Source organism: Pectinophora gossypiella, chromosome 3 (assembly GCF_024362695.1).
Source record: "Pectinophora gossypiella chromosome 3, ilPecGoss1.1, whole genome shotgun sequence".
Lineage (NCBI taxonomy): Eukaryota > Metazoa > Arthropoda > Insecta > Lepidoptera > Gelechiidae > Pectinophora > Pectinophora gossypiella.
The window spans coordinates 18,017,892-18,034,044 of record NC_065406.1 but is presented as its reverse complement, the minus strand read 5'-3'; the positions used below and the strand labels follow the sequence as shown (position 1 = coordinate 18,034,044).

Below are 16,153 nucleotides of genomic sequence, written 5' to 3'. Positions count from 1 at the left end.
GTTTGGATTACGTTAGGTTTGGGTTTTGTTAGGTTTGGGTTTAGTTAGGTTTGGGTTTTGTTAAGTTTGGGTTTTGTTAGGTTTGGGTTTTGTTAGGTTTGGGTTTTGTTAGGTTTGGGTTTTGTTAGGTTTTGGTTTTGTTAGGTTTAGGTTTTGTTAGGTTTGGATTTTGTTAGGTTTGGGTTTTGTTAGGTTTGGGTTTTGTTAGGTTTGGGTTTTGTTAGGTTTGGGTTTTGTTAGGTTTGGGTTTTGTTAGGTTTGGATTTTGTTAGGTTTGGGTTTTGTTAGGTTTGGATTTTGTTAGGTTTGGGTTTTAGTTAGGTTTGGGTTTTAGTTAGGTTTGGGTTTTAGTTAGGTTTGGGTTTTGTTAGGTTTGGATCTTGTTAAGTTTGGGTCTTGTTCGGTTTGGGTTTTGTTAGGTTTGGGTTTTTTTTAGGTTTGGATCTTGTTCGGTTTGGGTTTTGTTAGGTTTGGGTTTTGTTAGGTTTGGGTTTTGTTAGGTTTGGGTTTTGTTAGGTTTGGGTTTAGTTAGGTTTGGGTTTAGTTAGGTTTGGGTTTTGTTAGGTTTGGGCTTTGTTGGGTTTGGGTTTTGTTAGGTTTGGGTTTTGTTAGGTTTGGGTTTTGTTAGGTTTGGGTTTCGTTAGGTTTGGGTTTTGTTAGGTTTGGGTTTTGTTAGGTTTGGGTTTTGTTAGGTTTGGGTTTTGTTAGGTTTGGGTTTTGTTAGGTTTGGATTTTGTTAGGTTTGGGTTTTGTTAGGTTTGGATTTTGTTAGGTTTGGGTTTTAGTTAGGTTTGGGTTTTAGTTAGGTTTGGGTTTTAGTTAGGTTTGGGTTTTGTTAGGTTTGGATCTTGTTAAGTTTGGGTCTTGTTCGGTTTGGGTTTTGTTAGGTTTGGGTTTTTTTTAGGTTTGGATCTTGTTAGGTTTGGGTTTTGTTAGGTTTGGGTTTTGTTAGGTTTGGGTTTTGTTAGGTTTGGGTTTAGTTAGGTTTGGGTTTAGTTAGGTTTGGGTTTTGTTAGGTTTGGGTTTTGTTAGGTTTGGGTTTTGTTAGGTTTGGGTTTTGTTAGGTTTGGGTTTTGTTAGGTTTGGGTTTTGTTAGGTTTGGGTTTTGTTAGGTTTGGGTTTTGTTAGGTTTGGATTTTGTTAGGTTTGGGTTTTATTAGGTTTTGGTTTTGTTAGGTTTGGGTTTTGTTAGGTTTGGGTTTTGTTAGGTTTGGGTTTTGTTAGGTTTGGGTTTTGTTAGGTTTGGGTTTTGTTAGGTTTGGGTTTTGTTAGGTTTGGGTTTTGTTAGGTTTGGGTTTTGTTAGGTTTGGGTTTTGTTGGGTTTGGGTTTTGTTAGGTTTGGGTTTTGTTAGGTTTGGGTTTTGTTAGGTTTGGGTTTCGTTAGGTTTGGGTTTTATTAGGTTTGGATTTTGTTAGGTTTGGGTTTTGATAGGTTTGAGTTTTGTTAGGTTTGGATTTTGTTAGGTTTGGGCTTTGTTAGTTGTGGGTTTTTTTTAGGTTAGGTTTGCGTTAGCTTTGGTTTTTAATAGGTTTGGTGCTGCTTTAGGTATTGGTTGAGGTAGCTTTTCATGTTATTTGCTGGTGGTTCGTTCGTCTTTATTTTATTTAGGCTTATTTTTTCGGGTTTTTTTTTTATTAGTCTGAGCGAGGAATATTCGTTTATTCCAGTCTAAGGCAACAAAACATTGGAGATGTATACTAATTTTATTGCATTATATGGTAGCCCTGGTCTCCCCGAAAATTTTAAGACCACTCCCGTGCCTCTAGGACGCCGGGAACGCAAAAATTTTGCCCTCCCACCCAACCTGTTGCGATTTGTTAGGTAGACGAAGTCACATATATTCATACGGAAAAAACGTCGTACAAATTGTAGGTTGTAGTATGATCAAAGTAAATAAATACAAATGGAATCCCATTAATGTTTTGTCAAATTCTATCGCCGATGAAAAAAAATCAAAATGGCGGAAAAACAATATGGCCGCCATACAATGAAGTGGGTGGGGCAGTTTCTTTCTAATACAGGACACGCAAACTCAAGTTTCTACCTATATATAATTTTGATCAGAATAGTAATGTGTGGAAGATGTAAATGTGTCTGAGTGTAGTGAAGTGGAAACTATAAAAATCCAAAATCAAATAAAGGAAATATGTTTGGAGCAAAATACTAAGGATCTATGACCTTTCTTCTGTTTCCTATGTTGGTTATTGAAAAGTTTTTTTTTTGATAAATAGCAATTATAGGTTTTGTACCATTATATTTTATTATTTTATTCACCACTTCTACCGCTGAATGTAATACGGCATTTTACTTTTTGACTTATTTCAGAACTTTACCTATAAATTCAGTAACAATGAGTACGACCTTTGACCACTTTCATTGATGACGTCACAGGCCAGCATTTCTGTACAAACTCCAAAGAAAACTTTCGTTTTCACGTTTCGTGAAAAGTATTAAACAACAATGAAAATCAATTTTATTTTACAAAAGATAAAATAATCAAAATCATACCTGTCGCTGGCAAGTTAGAAGTGAAACCCTTCACACTATAATTTACTTTTTGTTCCATACTTTTGCCACGGAAAACTCTACTTGCTATCAACTCAAAATCATGGTTACCTTCTCTTAAAATTTTCGTTACGATCGATGTCACGAACACCGTGTAGTTGATAATTGGGGTCCACGCGGACGGAGTCCCGGACACCTAGTCCCGCTGGTCAGTACCACTTTAGCTGCAGTCACTTGAGTCGCTACATTTGATGTTTATTTCTGGATTTAACTTAAAATAATTGAAACTATTTATATATTATATTGAAAAATATTTATTAATATTAAGTATTATAATTACATTGAAAAATTTCAAAAATCACCCGAGAAAAATCACAAGTCGTAAGTGCTCTGGTAGAAAAAATAATTATAGTACACACACTACGTTACATCACAACATGTCAATCACTACGGACGAACAGCTAGGAGACCGTGAGCGGAAGGAGCTACGAGCGCCGCCCGCGCCGACCTCGCCCTGAGGCACGGGGTCGGCGCCGGCCGCGCGGACACGAGAGTCGACTACCAAAATTATTGTCGATCGAAAATCCTAAAGGGAGGGAACACGAGGAGCGACGATGGGAGTGACTAATCGAACGAGGCCGCGGCGTCCGGGTCGGGGCGAGTGCGGTAGCGCGGCGGGCGCGCGGGCGGCGCGGGCGGCGCGGGGGCGCCGGGGGGGTCGGGGGACGCGGCCCGGGCCGCCGCCAGCGCCTCGCCGCGCTCCAGCGACCACTGCCGCCGCAGCACGCGGCCGCCGCCGCCGCCGCCCAGGCACCTGCGGAGGGACAGCGTCAGGCGCGACAGCCGACCGAGCGGTCGGCGCGAGCGCCGCGTGAGTGCGCGCGGAGTGTACCTGTATCGCGAGTACGGCGCGGCGGGCGGCGAGCTGTCGGCCGAGACGGCGCCCGAGCGCTGCCATGCTGTCCGGTTGCGTGCAAAAAATAAGGTGGACTGTCTATAATAAAAAGTTGTTATTATCGATCCATTTTAATACCATATTGAACTTTCATTCTATCTGCAGACATGTAAAGGCTTGTATGGACGTACAGTGTGTACATGAGAATGTCTCACCATATTTGTTGTGCAGTGGCGCAGCGCATGGCTCGGGCACCGTCTCGGGCGGCGACGCGGGCGCCGGTACCGGCTCCGCCTCACTTTCCGCGTCGCCCTCCGCCTCGTGCTCGAGCAGAGCCTCCTCCGATCTGCTCGACGTCACGTTATAATGATTAGCTACAAATAATTACGTGTACCTGACATTTCTCGTTGAGCATTATATGAAAGCAGGTAAAATGGATCTAGCATATAACATAATAAAAAGTTTAAATAGGAAGAAAAAGACAAGAAGTACAGCAATACTAGATGAAGATGGAAAGATTTTGATTGATAATGAGGATATAGCTAACAGATGGAAGAGATACATAGAAGGATTATATCAGGGAGATGGACTAACTGAGGACGATATAGAGGATGAACAAGAGGTGGAAGAGGATGATCGTGGCCCGGACATCTTGAGAGAGAAATTTCATAAAGCTTTAAACAGTTTAAAAAATAAGGAAGGAAAGAGAGGAAGGGGAAGACCAAGAAGAGCTTACATGGAACAGATTAAAAAAAAGGTTAACGTCGTGTCTTATAGGAAAGTCAAGGAATTGGCCTTTGATAGACTGGAATGGAAAATGCTACACCGACAAGAGCGTGGCTCTTAAATTGATGATGATGACCTGACATTTCAAACGTGTGTTTGGAGTACTAAATATACGGCGGCGGAAACTGAGAACACTCACGGCAGCGGCGGCGGCGTCGGGAGCGGCTTCTCGAAGCCGTCCTTGCCGAGCAGCCAGTAGGTGTGCATGACGCCCTTGCCCTTGATCTGTGTGAGTCCACGCGAGCGCAGCCGGTAGCCTCCGGCCGCCTCCAGCCGCGCCGCCGTCGCCGCCGACACCTGGATGCGCCATGCCGCTCCTGGGGGAGGGGGCGGTCAGTGGGTCAGTACAGTACAGTCAGCCGACACACCCGCAGCGCGGGAGAGTGACGCACACTCACCGGTGGACTCCATGCGCGAGGCTGTGTTGACGGTGTCGCCGAAGAGGCAGTAACGCGGCATAGTGAGGCCCACGACGGCGGCGCAGCAGGGCCCCGAGTGCAGGCCGATGCGCAGGTGCAGCGGCGTGCTGGGCAGGTGCCGGATGCGGAAGGCGCCGGCGAGGTGCAGCAGGTGCAGCGCCATGGTGGCCACGGCCTCGGCGTGGTCGCGCGCTCGCACCGGCAGCCCGCCCACCACCATGTACGCGTCGCCGATAGTCTCCACCTTGTACACGTTGTAGCGCTCGATGGCGGCGTCGAACGTGGTGTACAGGTCGTTGAGCAGCGCCACCACCTGGACGGGCGTGGAGCGCGCCGCCAACGCCGTGAAGCCAACGATGTCGCTGAAGTAGATGGATACCTCCTCGAACTCCTCGGGCTCCACGCGCAGCCCCAGCACCAACCGCTCCGCCACCGACCTGCACACACACGCCCACTGTGGCACACAATTCGCAACACACACACACACCCAGCGACATCCACACACACATACCGCGGCAGCATCCTGTTGAGCAGCTGCTCCGTCTTCTTTTTCTCCATGTCGAGCTGCTCGGTGCGCTCTTTGATCAGCTCCTCCAAGTTGTTGCTGTACTTCTCCAACATCTCGAACATGGAGTCTACTATGTTGATTTTTCTGAAAGGAATATACTTTTTTATTCGCAATGTTATTTCTTTTGTTTCACAGAGCAAAATTGCTACGGCAGGTTTAATTTTTAGAAGAGTATTGCAGTGACCTGCCGCGGTGGAGCAGGCGGAAGATATCGATGAGCGCGTCGCAGTCGGGGCGCATATCGGGCGGCTCGGCCCAACACTGGCGCATGAGGCTGACGGCTTCGGGCGGCGCTGCGCCCATCGACACCGACGGCCGGATCAGCGGCGGCGGACGGCACAGCTTCTCGATGATCTCTGTCACACAAACACACATCAGCACTCGCTTCTCCGTCCTGATCACTACGAGCACCGTCGCGGGCCGTACTCACCTCCGGGCGTGAGCGCCAGCATGCAGTAGGGTTCCCCGCGCACGATGACCTCCTGCATGATGATGGCGAAAGAGAACACGTCGCCGGGCTGCGTGCCACGCGCGGCCGCCCCGGCGCGCAGCAGCTCGGGCGCCGTCCACAGCAGGTCGCGCGCGGCCCGCGGCGGCGGCGCCAGCCCCTGCGCACGCCAGAAGTCGGCCAGGCCGTGGTCGGTGAGGCGCAGCACCCAGCGCGAGTCCACACAGCAGTTGCGCGAGGACAGGCGGCCGTGTACGCGTAGAGGCGACGCGTGCAGGTAGCGCAGCCCCTTCACCAGGTCCGTCAGCAGCGACAGCCGGAAAGTCCAGTCCAGCTTGATGTCATCCGCCATCAGGACGTCCTCCAGCGAGCCGCGCCCGCAGTGGTCCCACACCAGCGCCGGCCGCGTCTCGCACAGGCACCCTGCCGGTACATTCAAAACATGGTCGATCGCTAATTGTTCGATTCTACTTTTCGTTCGATGTCATATTGATCGCTTACCGATAAAGGGGTTGAGGTTTTCGTGGCGCAGGCCGTGTAGCACGAGCAGCACGTCGGTGGACTTGCAGCGCAGCTCCAACGTGGTCACGCCGAAGCCGAGATTCAGTGGCTTGAGGTGGACCGCGTCACCCTGCGGGCCGGAATTCGATTGAGCGAGCTACTCGGACGGAGGCAACGAGACGAAAGAAAAATGAGGGATACCTTGTAGCGCGTGCGGCGGTCGAGGGCCAGGCGGCTGCCGGAGGCGGTGGAGGAGGGCGCGGAGGGCGGCGCCGGCTGCTTCAGCAGGTCGGGGCGCTCAAGCTCGGGGCCGCCGAACTCGTGCAACTGCTGCAGCCAGCAGGACAGCATCGTCTCCATGCCGTCCGGCACGCGGCGCGGCTCCTCGGCCGGGAACGTGAAGTCGGCGGCGGCCAGCACCACGTCCCCGCGGCGGCGGCGGCCGCGGCGCCGGTGGTGCCGGGCCCGCGCCGCGCCCGCCGCCGCACACAGCACGGCGGCGCAGCCCGCGGCGCCCACGGAGCCCCACAGCCACGCGCCGCCCGCGTGCGCCTCGTCGGGCTCGGCGCGAGCCGCCCAGCGCCGCCACGCGTCTGACGCGTTGCCGACAGTCGCCACTACGTGCCAGTCCTCGTCGTCGTCGAGGCGACGCGTCGCGAGCGTCTCGAAGGCGGCTACGGGCCGCCACGCGTCCTCGTCGTCGTCGTCCAGCTGCTCGTACAGGTAGAACTGGCCGCGCGCCGTGTCGACGCCCGTCAGCCGCGCGGCCGCCTCGCGCTCGACGGCCTCGAGGAGCTCGTCGTACGCGTCCTCGACGGCCGGCGGCTGCGGTCGCCGCTCGAGGGGAACGTCGCTCAGGAGCAGTCGCGGCGGTCTGTCTCTCTGCGTCCCCTCGTCGGTCGCGTCGTCGTCCAAGTCGAGCGCGGCGGCGAGGACGGTCACGTCGTCCGACGGGTTTCGTGACGCATTCGGGGACGTGATCGCCGACGTTCGAAGTTTACTCTTATGAAATAAGGAGTCACCGGAAGATGCATCGCCGACATCCGACGAGGCGGACTCCGAGATACCTACATAATTGCGTATATAAGGCGAACGTTCTACATCTAACGTGATATCGCTCATCGGGGAGGCGTCGTCGGCGGTCGCGACGCGCAGAAGCACCACGGCGGTCCGGATCGATCGGAGAGCGAGCCGCACGGCCGGCGAGGCGCACGCGACCACGACTGAAACGGAAAACACAAAAGTAGAAATGTCAGCGAGCCAGGCCGGCGGGCGTCGATCGGCCACCGAGCACGCACCTTGCGGACGGGGAGACACGTCGTCGGGCCGCAGCGGCGCGCGGCGCGCGGCCAGCCCGGCGGCCAGCAGCGCGGCGCGCGCCGCCCGCAGCGACGCGGCGCAGGCGCCGGCGCCCGCGCCCGCGTCCAGCTGCGCGCGGCGCCAGCGCAGGCGGCGCGCCAGGCGCAGCAGCAGCGCGGCGCGCGCGGCGGGCGCGGCGCAGGCGGCGGGCGCGGGCGCGCGCGCGGCCCGCAGCAGCGCGCACGCGGCGCCGCCCGGCCAGCCCGCCGCCGCCGCGCCGCCGCCCGCGCCCAGCGCCGCCAGCAGCGCGCCGCGCACGGCGCCGCGCCAGCCCGGCCCGCAGCTCTCTGCCGGCGACACGGGCGGGTGACAATCGGACCTAGCGACCCGCAGCCAGGGGTGGGGGGAGAATTCACCTTCGTAGGAGAGCAGGCGGTAGCGAGCGAGCGGCGCGGCGCGGCCGGCGGCGGCGGCGTGGCTGCGCAGGCGCGCGTCGGAGAAGGCGGCGGGGTGGGCGCAAGCGGCGCGCAGCACCAGCAGGCCGGCGGGCGGCGCGGCGGGCGGCGGCAGCGGCGCGGGCGCGGCCACGCCCGCGAGCAGCAGCAGCGCCAGCAGCGACGCCAGCTGTGGCGGCAGCGGCGGCGGCAGCGTCGGCGGCGCGGCGAGAGCGCGCATGCCGCCGCGTCAGCTGCCGGCGCCCACGTGGGGGCCCCGCGACATCACGGCGACATTACCCGCGCCTACACCAAAACAACGCTCGTGGTAAATCAATATTTATATTCATCCGTATACTATTACAAACGCTAACTCATGTCAAATATCTAATGGGATGACGTGAACAGAGTCGCAAGTAATCACAAATCGAATGGCTGCCACTTTCGGTACGAAATCCAGCCTTTGCGCATTGATGGACCACCATTTTGGATAGGATCCTTCTGCCGGTTTCACATAGGTTATACCCGAATATGTTGAGGAGGTAGTGCGTCATTTATTTCATTAATTAAATAAGTCCGTAACCGATTGTGAATCTACAACCTACGTAATATTTCATTCATAAGTTGTTGTTAAGGTCGATAAAATGACGTATAGTATTAGTTTTCTTATAATATTGCTGTAGCTAAAAGTCACATTCGACTTTAGTATACTCAACAATTGAGCTGTTATTAAGTTAACTTAGTTGCATCGTTTTATAAGACTTATCTAGTCTTTATATCGCACTCAGGTAAAGCTTCTCAAAAACAGATCTTTGTAGAAGTAATGGTTACTGGTGGAGTCCTTCATGTACCTACTTACGTACGTTCAACAAGATTCCATGATATTAATTATTATTCTGGTGAAATTAAAAAAATTGTGTCTAATGTATTGTAATTAAGTAGGTACGTAATGTTTGTGTATCATTTGCCTCGTGTTATATCGTATTGCGTTAACATATTACTTTAGGTGAGTGTCAGCACCTAAGTAGATACATTATTTATTTATGTTCAATAAAGGTTGTCAATCGAGATTCATTCATAATGTCTAGCAGGGGACGAGCCGCCTGCGAAGTTTGTGGGTCAACCGAGTAAACCGAATCATCGAGAGGGAAGTTCATCCGCACGGAAAACAAATTAAGTTCGTCTCAGAGGATTTCAAATCGCGAGAGATTCAATTTAAATCACGGAATTCGGCGAAGCGAGCTCTCGCATCGGTCGGGCCATCGAAACTTTCAGATGTTGCGCAAAAGAATATAAAACTAGTTCAAGGACGGAACGTAACGAATATGAAATGAAAAGTGTGCAACTTGCAGGAGGAACGCGTCGACTCAGAGGAACACATCGATAAGCGGACGCGAGCACCGCTGAGCGCGCTCGCGGTCGCGCGGGCGGGCGGCGCGGCCGGGCACACTCACGGGCGGCGGGCGGCGGCGCGGCGCCGGCAGCGGGCACATGGGCGGCGGCGCGGGGCGGGCGGCACGCGGGCGGCGGCGCGGGCGGGCGGCACGCGGGCGGGCGGCGGCGCGGGCGGGCGCCGACTGCCGCGCGGCCGCCGCGCACGCGCCCCGCGCCGCCCGCCCCCGCCCCGCCGCCGAGCAGCCTCCCGGCTCCGGGCCAGGCCGCCGCGGGATCAAATTAGCCTCCGGCCTCGTGTCGAACTAGATTTATTGACATGGGATTAGTTGTACCAGTCGCGAGGTGGTCGCGGCTCCTCACGTGTCGGGCCGCGTGCACATGACCTGCACGCTCGACCTCCCCCGCACGGAGCCAATGGGCACCCTTCCTTTAGTCTACATGTTTCTTGGATAATTCGCTGCGGCTCTGCCCGCATCTCACTGATCCTAAGGTACTTTGAAACACCATTAGGCCATACATAAAACTGATACAACGTCACCATGCATAATAATCGGGTAGTATTTAACTGCAAATCAAAAAATCGTTTTTCTACAACATAAAATCTGATTGCGCTGCAAAATGCTTAACTTAACTTTTCAATCGTAGAATAAAGGCCAGGTGATAGTCAGCTACTTGTAAATCGCAAAACAGTACGTAGATAAACTGTCCACAGAAGACATGTTACAAGCGAGTAGGTAGCAGGAAATTATAAATAAAACACGTTGTTGCAGTAAAATAAAATTATTTTGTGTTAACGAAGTGGTTGTGTGATCACTAGCCAGCCTGAGCCACGTGGTTGATGTAACCTACAGAGATGTGAGGTGATGTGACATACGAGTACCTACCTACCTACTAGGGACAGGTTATTATAAATAATATGTAATTAAGAGCAACACGGACCTCCGCGGATCGGAGGCAATTTTATTAATCAGATCAGGTCATACCATTTTGTATATTTTTAGAAAAAAAACGGAGCTGATTTCTAGTTTGATACGTCGTCAGAGTTAAATCTTGGATTGCAGTAGTTGTCTGCTGTATTGATTGCCGTCACGCTATCAGGCTACGGCCGCGAGGTACGGCGTACGTCTGTAGGTCACGAGGGCGGCCAGCCAGTGCTAGTGCGTGGGGTCGGCGGCGTGGTCGGCGCCGGCGGCGAGGTCGGCGCCGGCGGCCAGGCGCAGTATGTGGCCGTGGTCGAGGCGCAGCGCGGCGCGGCCCTCGCTGGAGCGCAGGTCGCGCGCGCCCAGCCGCGCGTAGAAGCGCCGCGCCGGCTCGTTGTCCTCCAACACGTGCCAGTCGATGCGGTGCACGCCCGCCGCTGCCGCCAGCTGCACACAAACCAAATGTGGAGGTTTATAAAACCACATTGATGCAATTCTTGTAAAAATCAATATTGTTATTTTGACATTGTCCACTTAAGTACATTTAAATGCACAAATGTCAATCTGCAATATTGCTTTTTGACTACCCCTCCCCTTGTTATTTGACTTCAAACGAGTTTTATACTGTGTCGCTCGCAGGATAATCCCCGTTGTCCTGGACAGTGCGGCAGCTCACCTGGCATAGATGTGTGAGCAGCGCGTGCCCGACGCCGGCCCTCCGTGCCTCGGGCAACACGTACAGGTCCTCCAGGTAGAAGGCGCGGCGCGTCCAGCTGGAGTAGGCGCGGTTGCAAATGGCGTAGCCGACCACTTGCCCGCCCCGCTCCGCCACCAGCGCGAAGAACCACGCCGGCGACGACGTGAACCCGTCTTCTACCAAGTCTGCAACAACAAGCGTCGTGACGTCGCGCCCGCGTCTCCCCGTATAACCCTGGCTGCCCGCCGCGACCTCGTCTGCCCGGGGTTCTAGTCCCGCGGTAAGTTGTACGAGATCCGCTCTTGGAAAGTAAGTACCTATTTTCGTGCCACATAATATAAACTCGTGACTATATTCCCAATTGGGGTAGTCAGAGGTATATTCATCGAATATTTTAGGTATTGTTTTAACCTCATATAACTATTACTCTACTCTTTGCATTGCGCACGTTGACTTGTCTACAATCTGATTTTAGTGTCGCAGTAAACGTCACACTGTGTTTGGCGTGCCGTGTCTGCCACGTTCATAATATATGCAGACGTGGGGAGGTGCGCGGCGGTTCGCTGCTGCGGGGTGGGCAGCTGGCAGGCGTGTGTCACTCACCGTCCGCCGTCAGCTGCGGCCCCTCCGGCATGCCCTCGTATTGCGCCAGCTCCTGCACACACACACACATACACACACGCGTGTTGACATTATAGTGACTATTACCGACGTTAGCGAACGAGACATTATTTTCAAAGCAAGTAGGTAGGCACCTACACATAGCGGACAACGATAACGATAATAATCATTGATATCGACGTAGATAAATATTTTAAGTTAAGAATAAACCCGCGATAATCGGATCACGGCGGCGCGTCGATATTATCACTTTTAGAAAACGGTGAAGTTATTGAGTTGAAACTATCTCGAACTTACGTGTTATGAATGGTGTTAGGAATGGTTGGTGCGCCGGGAAAGATCGTGAAGGATTTACCTATGTATCAAACTGGTATTGACTATTTTATAACACGGTATAGGTTAAAAATGCCAGAAAATAATGTCCCCCGCCCGTCTCCACGAGCTCAACGAAACACTGTTCCTCCGCAACGCACTTGTAGTCGTATCATCAGTAGTTGTTTCTATTGCTGTATATACCTGCCTACCCACTCAGTCAACAGATAATAATATGCAGACGGACATATTGCTTAGCCAACCTAACCCATTATTTATTTCACCGTATCTTTATCGCTAAAGTAGAAAATTAAAAGTTGTGGTACGTATCTATCTACGAGGGTCATTTGAAAAGTTCCTAGCCTAACATACTTAATGAAACAATATGATTTAAATTTTATTTTTATTTTTCAACATAGTCTCCCTCAAGCTCAAAGCACTTTTTTCAGCGACCCGGTAAGGCTTCGATACCCGTTTTTAAAAAAATCTTCGTCTAGCTCCTCAAAACAAGCATCCACGGCCGCTATGACCTCTTCATTTGTGGAAAAATGTTTACCACCTAGATTTTTTTTAGCTTCGGAAACAGATACAAGTCGGATGGTGCTAAATCTGTTGAATATGGGGGATGAGGTAACAATTCAAAGCCACATTGATGGATTTCTGCCATGGATTGTACAGAAGTGTGGACGCGCGCATTGTCCTGATGAAACAAGACTTTTCTTCGCAACAAACCTGGACGTTTTTCTTTTATTTCGATTCTCAAACACCGCAACAGGTTGCAATAGTAATCAGAGTTTATTGTTTCACTCTTTTTAAGGTAATCCACAAGAATTATATACCCTTTGCCATAAATGTGAAATGAGAGCCAAGTTCAATATTATGATAAATGCCTTGGTTGTTGACTTCAACGACAAAAGAAGTGAGATCTAAATGGGTGCCAAGTTCAATGGTCAGTCCTGAAATTTATTTATAAGTAACAGTATAACATATCATATCTTCTTATAACATAAGATAATGTATTGTAGTCTAAGGTCTGACTAGGCTAGTTTTCATATATGAATTATAGCCTTCGAGGGAATCAAAAGTGGCTCCAAATGGTTCGTGTAATATTACACACGGTGCGGCTCGCCAGTTCTGTTTCTTGAACTTGGCTTGACACGCTGCCGCGTGTCTAGATAACGGGTTCTTACCGCGTTTAAATCAGGGATATGAGACTCCCGATATGTCGACACTGTTGCAAGTGCCATGATCGCGGGATGACTGAGAGATTGGAGTGGAGTAGGTAGATCCATAATTTTCTACGGGCAGACATATCTGTCTAACCTCTTTCTTTGCCGCTTGTTTATGTATTTGGTACCGGAATGTTAGAAACAGTGTCGAAATATCGGGAGTCTCATATCACTGATTTAAACGCGGTAAGAACCCGTTATTATGTTTTATTTTTGATAATAACAAAACAATAACAATAACAATATATATATATATATATATATATATATATATATATATATATATATATATATATATATATATATATATATATATATATATATATATATATATATATATATATATATATATATATATTGTTATTGTTGTTGTTGTTGTATATATATACCTAACATTATACCTAGTTATATAAATAGTACACACAAAATACCTAATAATAACCAACTCAAGAGCCACAGAATAGAACACAATCGATGATTTTTGTACATTACCTAGCCTACCTACCTAGTTATAATAATATTGTTAAAATAATTTAAAATCCATTATTTGAGGTTTCCGCAGTCATTATCATAATTAAAATACTTAATACCGGGTTCTTACCTCGTATTCTGTGTTTTAATTTATAATCCTTACAAATATTTAGTCATTTTCCACCGACGACGTTATTGTCTGTCAGTGACAGCGGAAGACACAACAGGCATGGTATGTAAGCAAACGGCGTGTACTTATGTATTGTAGCGGAGTGTATTGCTCACGTGTATGAGTCGGTGTATGAGCGGCATGTCTGCGGGCGTCGCGGCGCGCACCTTCACCGCCGCCCCCGCGCCCGCGCCCGCTGTCGCCTGTGTCGTCGCCGCCGCCGGCTCCATGTCGCACGCGCACACTCCGCGAAAACCGCGGACACAATGCGATTCACTACTCACTCGCTACGCGAGCACGCGCGTCACACACACAACTGTGCTATGCTGAACTGTCACCGAGTAAATGTTCCTTGCTGTCACTTCATCCAACTAATAAGTACTCTAGTTTAATTATAGTATTAGTAATATAAATCTAGCGTATGTCACACACATGTGCAGTTATCTGATGAAAGCGTACTTACGTAGTGGGAGGATGACGCCAGTCCTCAGCTATGTTAATAGTAGGTGAGGTGCGCCACCTGGCGCGCCGCGCCCGCACTACCCAGCCACCGGGCGCCGGGCGGCCTGCGCCCGACACTCGGAGCACTCCAACCAGCACGCTGTAGTACGCTGCTAACACAACAGACGGCGTTACTGTATGATTATTATCTTGTTTTTATCATGGATCATGTTGTTTGCAAAATAATTAAGAAATTATGGAATAACGATACTCAAATATAAAATATTTGATGAAATAAGAAATAAATAAAATATTTAATGCCTATGTAAAGTAGAAAATAATCTTAAACATTTACTCAAAACGGTATCCCAATAAAAACATTTTCATGTAAACTGTTGCCAAGACGAGATCATATCAGAGATTTTACCTAAATAAACTTTTTTATTATTATTATATCGATCGCAATGTGAAAAAGTTATCAGGTCTCATGTAGAGCCAGGCTTCTAAACTCTACACGTCCTAACCATACAAACACTAAGTTCACAAAACTCTACACGTTAGGCAAAATATATGGGGCTTCTCCGTTTCGTTGATACAAGAACTATATTACAGAATTAAAACACATAAACCCGGTCTTACCGCGTTAATCGGGTATATGAGACTCCCGATATTTCAACGCTGTTGCAAGTGTCATGATCACGGCCACGGGACGACTGATGTAATTGTAGTGAAGTAGTTAGATCCATAATTTTCTAAGGGCAAACATATCTGTCTACCCTCTTTCTTTGCCGCTTGTGGATCTACCCACTCCACTCCAATTACATCAGTTGTCCCGTGATAATTGAGTATTTATTTATATGCAACATTACAGTATAAACCATTGCGTTACAAACAAGATTCTTATGGGCCTAAAATCATGGCAAAATATCGGGAGTCTCATATCCCTGATTTACACGGTAAGAACCTGGTGTTATGTGTTTTACTTATGAGAGTAAACACGTAAACTTCAAACAATGTATATAATAGAATGACAATGAACAATCAATAAATTGGTTACCGTGCACTCATGATACATGAGATAATTATGATAACATTTCGTCTTGGCAACATTTTACACGAAAATGTTTTTGTTAGGAGTTCACTCTTTTTTATTAGATGCTTAGGCATAGCACAGCCTCCGCGCCACGTGCGAAGGAACGAACCATGTCAACAGGGTTTTGACCAATAGACGAAACGTATGCTATCTACACAGCTAAATGTCGTACGAAATATCTAATGTCATACTTAATGTCAAATAACAAATTTGACATATTTAGAGGCAGGAACCATCTCCTGTTATATGAATACACGATGACTGCGCGTGGCTCTAGCTCTACTTCAAGTGAAACTATTTCACTATCCATATTCACTCAGTAAGAAAATTTGTAAGTACTTACTGCCAAAATAGGCTGAATTGAATAGACAGTTTCCTGAATACCCTAGATGAAGAACGCGAGCGGTAAGCAGGCAAATGTTCGATTGCGTATCCACTGTAAACGCCTAAGGCGTATGCGAGCGTGCAACAGGCAATTGTGTTTAACTGCGCATCCTCTTAACGTCCTGGACGTGTAAATTAAAAAAAATATAACAAAAGAAGATACGACTTACCGTTTTACGTAGCGAAATCTAGTAAGGAAGCGGTGTCAACCAAGCTACGGTACGACAAACTTATCTTTTCACTTCGTTCAATACAATTGCTATACAACTTGACCGCATTAGTAAATTTGTCTCTGGTTGTGGGATGAAAATTCCAAATTTCAGAATTTCCTCGTTGTTTGTGCGTGCGTGCGTGCGTGCGTGTGTGATATGTTGAAGGGCTCATGGACGTTTCAGCGTTTCAGCCTAAGAGATCTAGAGGTATTTTATAGTTTTGATGATCGTTAGTGAATGGTGAGTCAGTGAGTGTGTGCCAAAATTTATTTCATTCATTATATATTTATGACAATCGGGGATTTTTACATATCAATAAAATCTAAAGTATAATAGCTATGCATGCATATTTA

At 49.2% G+C, this 16,153-nt stretch overlaps 2 protein-coding genes across 2 annotated transcripts; both read right to left on the bottom strand.

The window, feature by feature from the left end:
* Positions 1–3,130: 3,130 nt before the first annotated feature.
* LOC126381253 (retinal guanylyl cyclase 1) lies at positions 3,131–8,097 on the bottom strand. The gene is made up of 10 exons (XM_050030750.1): positions 7,839–8,097; positions 6,325–7,346; positions 6,124–6,253; positions 5,605–6,045; positions 5,359–5,530; positions 5,118–5,258; positions 4,586–5,043; positions 4,327–4,504; positions 3,617–3,747; positions 3,131–3,465 (listed from the first exon to the last, which is right to left on the bottom strand). Exons 1-10 carry the CDS (start codon positions 8,095–8,097, stop codon positions 3,131–3,133), a joined length of 3,267 nt encoding a protein of 1,088 aa, XP_049886707.1.
* A 1,915-nt stretch (positions 8,098–10,012) lies between these two features.
* On the bottom strand, positions 10,013–14,123 carry LOC126381943 (diamine acetyltransferase 1-like). Its single transcript, XM_050031533.1, has 4 exons — positions 13,787–14,123; positions 11,472–11,523; positions 10,848–11,053; positions 10,013–10,618 (listed from the first exon to the last, which is right to left on the bottom strand). Exons 1-4 carry the CDS (start codon positions 13,898–13,900, stop codon positions 10,406–10,408), a joined length of 585 nt encoding a protein of 194 aa, XP_049887490.1. The 5' UTR covers positions 13,901–14,123; the 3' UTR covers positions 10,013–10,405.
* Between the last annotated feature and the right edge of the window lie 2,030 nt (positions 14,124–16,153).

What these genes read in the sequence shown, in the direction of transcription:
- LOC126381253 (XM_050030750.1), bottom strand. Translation starts at nt 8,097, where the DNA reads ATGCGCGCTCTCGCCGCGCCGCCGACGCTGCCGCCGCCGCTGCCGCCA. An exon ending in GCTGGCGCTCACGCCCGGAG is followed by an intron (nt 5,531 to 5,604) that starts GTGAGTACGGCC and finishes TTTGTGTGACAG; the next exon opens with AGATCATCGAGAAGCTGTGC. An exon ending in CTCAACAGGATGCTGCCGCG is followed by an intron (nt 5,044 to 5,117) that starts GTATGTGTGTGT and finishes GTGTGTGTGCAG; the next exon opens with GTCGGTGGCGGAGCGGTTGG.
- LOC126381943 (XM_050031533.1), bottom strand. Translation starts at nt 13,900, where the DNA reads ATGGAGCCGGCGGCGGCGACGACACAGGCGACAGCGGGCGCGGGCGCG. An exon ending in TCATACACCGACTCATACAC is followed by an intron (nt 11,524 to 13,786) that starts GTGAGCAATACA and finishes GTGTGTGTGCAG; the next exon opens with GAGCTGGCGCAATACGAGGG. An exon ending in TGCTCACACATCTATGCCAG is followed by an intron (nt 10,619 to 10,847) that starts GTGAGCTGCCGC and finishes GTTTGTGTGCAG; the next exon opens with CTGGCGGCAGCGGCGGGCGT.